The sequence below is a fragment of the Capsicum annuum genome, chromosome 8 (assembly GCF_002878395.1).
Source record: "Capsicum annuum cultivar UCD-10X-F1 chromosome 8, UCD10Xv1.1, whole genome shotgun sequence".
Taxonomy (NCBI): Eukaryota; Viridiplantae; Streptophyta; class Magnoliopsida; order Solanales; family Solanaceae; genus Capsicum; species Capsicum annuum.
The window spans coordinates 161,814,133-161,818,283 of NC_061118.1; the positions used below are offsets into that span (position 1 = coordinate 161,814,133).

General features: G+C 34.5%; 1 protein-coding gene across 1 annotated transcript; it reads right to left on the minus strand.

Annotated features, from left to right (window-relative positions):
• Window positions 1-518: 518 nt before the first annotated feature.
• LOC107840052 (metacaspase-1) lies at window positions 519-3,423 on the minus strand. Its single transcript, XM_016683767.2, has 5 exons — window positions 2,668-3,423; window positions 2,032-2,350; window positions 1,595-1,706; window positions 1,330-1,506; window positions 519-834 (listed from the first exon to the last, which is right to left on the minus strand). The coding sequence occupies exons 1-5, from the start codon at window positions 3,068-3,070 to the stop codon at window positions 778-780; spliced, it is 1,068 nt and encodes a 355-aa protein (XP_016539253.1). The 5' UTR covers window positions 3,071-3,423; the 3' UTR covers window positions 519-777.
• Window positions 3,424-4,151: the final 728 nt, after the last annotated feature.

The following is a 4,151-nucleotide window of genomic DNA, read 5'->3' on the forward strand; positions in this document are numbered from 1 at the left end:
AAAGTGCCAGGCAGGCTCGGGAAAAGGCGAATTTGTCGGTCTTACCTCTTTATTGAAGAAGCTGATTCCAAGATTCGAAATGACTTCTAGTGTATGCAGATGCTTTGCTGCTCTTATAATATTATCATAAACTTATTCTCATTTATCTAAGGGATCTGCTTTTTGTTAAAAGCTTGCTTGATATATATGCCTTGAAATTATCTAAAAGGATGCCCCAAAATTGGTGTGCTGAATGTCAACTAATACAGTCGATAGTTAAACTTTTCTAATAGGTCTTTTGGCAAAAACTCACTTTGTGGAGGCCAGTAAAAGAACAAGACACACTTGGACAAGTGTTTTACAAATGAAGTTGTTGCCATTTAACATTTTAGGAGCTTACTTGATCTGGTATATCTTATAATAAGAATTAGTTAAGACCCTGCCACGGACTTGGGAGGTACACATCGAACCTACTGTCCAACCAATTGAGAGAGAATCAATAGAGTCCTTTTCGGGAGCGATTCATCATCAGAACACAATTTTCTTATATGAAAACTTTCAATTATTAACTCAGAGATGTAGATACAAATTATATAGTCCGCATCAACACAGAAGAAAGACAAAGAGAGAATTTTGATGCAAATCTCTGGATTGTCTCCTCAGGAAAGAAAAATAAGTATCAAAAGAAATGGAAGCAATACAAGAGAAAAGTATGAAACAAGCAGTGCCGTGCCCATGCCCTCCTTTAATGATGGAACTGAAACTATCTAGGTCCAAATTCGTATTTCTGCAGCAGAATTAGAGCTCGAACTTCATGTTAATGTTGAATTTTTCAGAAGAGGATAACACTGGTTCCTGAAAGTTTTAAATGTTATAATACGATATTATATAAGCAAAATATCCGGTAAACCTTAAAAATTATTGAATGCTTATTGATGAGAATATCGTACTTGTAAATATTTGAGGCATATGCATATACTGTACTAAACTGCTAAATAAAAACATTCTGAATAACACTCGGGTTGGGGATTCAACGCAAATTTTTCCAATATTTGGACATTTGCCTGAAATCATGTGGATGAATGGTTATCTTTCTAGAAGTTATAGTTGAGACGAGGTGCAGAACTAGTTTAACTTTTACATGCTAACAATGTAATCTTTTTACACTATCAAATCATGTGATAGGTGATCAAAGGTAACTATTCGTAAGACAAGTAACCTTCTCCTTGCAATGATTGTACAAAAATTCATTTAGATTGTCATATAAGTTGCTAAATCCTTAGAAAAACAGTATTAATTGATGCAGGATAATATTGAGAACGGAATGTTTCGGGCAAGGAGATGAGATACCTGGTCTATCTTGCGTTGGAGTACCTTCAGCAGTGGACATCTAGCTTTGTTGACCTTTTCGATTGCCCTGTGCATACAATCAAGTAATCCTTTGTATGTTATATCTGGATTTTCCCAGAGAGCGTTTGTAAATGTGTAAGTCATGGCACCAGTCATAATTTTTTCAGCAGAGAAAGCCTGCATAATAATCATATAATGGTATTTGAGGATAGGATATATAGATCAATCATATAAAGACTTGATTAAAGGAAGGAATAAATAATACCGAGGTGTCTGCCGCTAATTGATGATCCTTGCAAGCACTGAAACCGATGGCCCTGCCACCACTCGTGCCCTTATTAGTGCCGGATGGGGGTCTGTTATCGTCCCATTTATTCCTGTAAAATTTCAAATAACTGATGTAAGATTCTCTTATTTAGAAGTGATTCTGAAGGCAATATCCATTATCAGAATAATGATGAAACATCAGTTCTTCTGCAGTTTCTCTCATTTGTATTGTTTAAACTGATGATTCCCAAGAGAAAAATGAAATGGATAAGAATCATAGCTAAAAGTATAAGTAGAAGAATGATTCATGCTAGTGTAAAATTTCTTTCATTTTTAATGTAGATAAGTTAAATCCTACGTATTTCGACCTAGCTTGTATAAACATTGAAACAACAATTAGAAACCAAAAAGAACCTTTGGATGGTAAGAACATACTCTTTGTATACCCATGGTAAGTCGAGAACAGTTCCACTATGACAAGCGTCGACGATAGCATGAAGTGTAACTCCGGTAATCAGTGGTTTAACAAGAATATCATTGATGGAATTATCACTGATCATGCCTTCAGTCCTAAAGTCGAGAGGACAGATCGTTTCATCAAAACCATCTAGCTCATCATCAGCAAAATCCGGTTGTCGTAAGCCATGTCCTGAGAAGTAGAACACCAACGAGTCACCTGATTTAAGGTCTGCCATCAACCACTTGAAAGCCGCCAGGATGTTTCTCTTAGTTGGAGGTTTATGTCCCTCTTCTTCTGCAGAAATTGTTTCATTCAAAAGTAAGGTACAAAATATTTACTCAGGTGGATTTTTTTGAAATTCCGGGTTCAAAATTTGATATTTTCGTTAAAATTTAGTGATTTGACATATATATCCATGTTCCGTGTTGAAAATACTGGTTGAACATATGTGTGAGTGTATAAACTACTAAAATATCAACAAGTAGTAGACCCTAAATCCATAATTTCAAATGTACAACATGTTCAATATCAAGAACTTCAAAGGTTGAACCAACCTTATTTAAATGATGAATTCACCTATGATGATAATGTCAATAGATAAACCGGAATACCTGTTAGAATGAGAATAGAGTCATCTGAGAAGTTAAATTTTCGAAGCAGCAAGTCCTTCATGCTGTGTACATCATGCAGTGTTCCTTTAAGCCTGAATTTCTCCTTCTTGTAAGTCGCCCCACAAAGAAGTGCGCGCTTCCCACTTGGTGGTGGCTTTGCAAAAATTAGAGAGAAACGTGGACTGACGCTGGGTGAAGAGGATAGACTGTTCTGTCTGGAACTGTTTCTCCGAAATTTGTCTCTAAATCTTCTCATTTTAGAACCGAATCTACCATGTTCTCGAACTGGCAGTGGCCTCTCACTATCGCCCAGAGGAATCAAATTACCACACTGGCAACGAGATAGTTGACTATGTGGTGGCAATGGCAGTTGCTGTCGACATTTTTGACATATCATAGACATTGCAAGGGATAAACTAGTTCTGCTGAGGCCTCAATAAGTAAAGTCAGCAGACCATAAAGTATGCACTAGGACAAGTCACTTCACTAGTTGCACAAGTTATTGAGAGAATGTGAAACTAATCAATGTTCTTCTATCTAATTAATAAGTATAAGCAAGAACATATTCATAAACATTTATCAAAATGTGAACATGCGTTGTTCCACTAAACCAAAAGTAAGACATTTTCTAATTGGGTTGATTCTCAGTTAAGCTTGTCCCTGCATTTCTATATCGTTGAAATTCAATTTGCTATGCAGTGTGTGAACTAGAAGAAGATGCCACTGCAGAAGCAAGGGATGAAACTTGCTTTTTCCATCTCTCTTTTTGGAAAGTGAAGATTCCTATATAGAGTGGCTTAGCACACAATAGCATATTCCAAGCCTTGCCTTGAAGTGAGAAAAGAACAATTTATGTTTAGACGTTTTCTTTTTATCCCTAGATTGGTCGATTAATTGGATCCAAGTACGAAGAGATTGATTGAATTTGACATCCTATGAAGAAATTGATTCAAGTTTGAACGTACAACTACTAGCAGCAGTAAGATTGGACGCATATCTATTTCACAATGTTCTTGTAACGAATTCATATCTATATATATATATATATATATATATATAAAAAGAGATCAATAGTCAATCCTATGTCGCAGGCCTTTAATGCCATTTATCTATTTTGTGTCTTTTTAAAATTATTTTCTCCTATTTTTAGCTTAATAAATTATTTAAAATTAATAAAAACCATCCATTAATGTCTATATTATTAGAAATTAAATACAATGTGTTTAATATACAACATGATTATTATCTCATGCTCTTAAACTCTTCCACTTCCTCACCTTATTTATCACACTTTTTATTATTTATTTTATCTATTCTTCCTCTTGAAAAAAAAAAATCCATCCCACTTTCCGGATTTAACATTACTTTTATGACAATCTATATATATATTCTCAATTTTTTGAGCTTTTTCTTATTCTTTTTAATTTATATAATATTTTAAAAACTCAAAAATCATCTAAAAGTTGAAACTTCCATTTTAACTA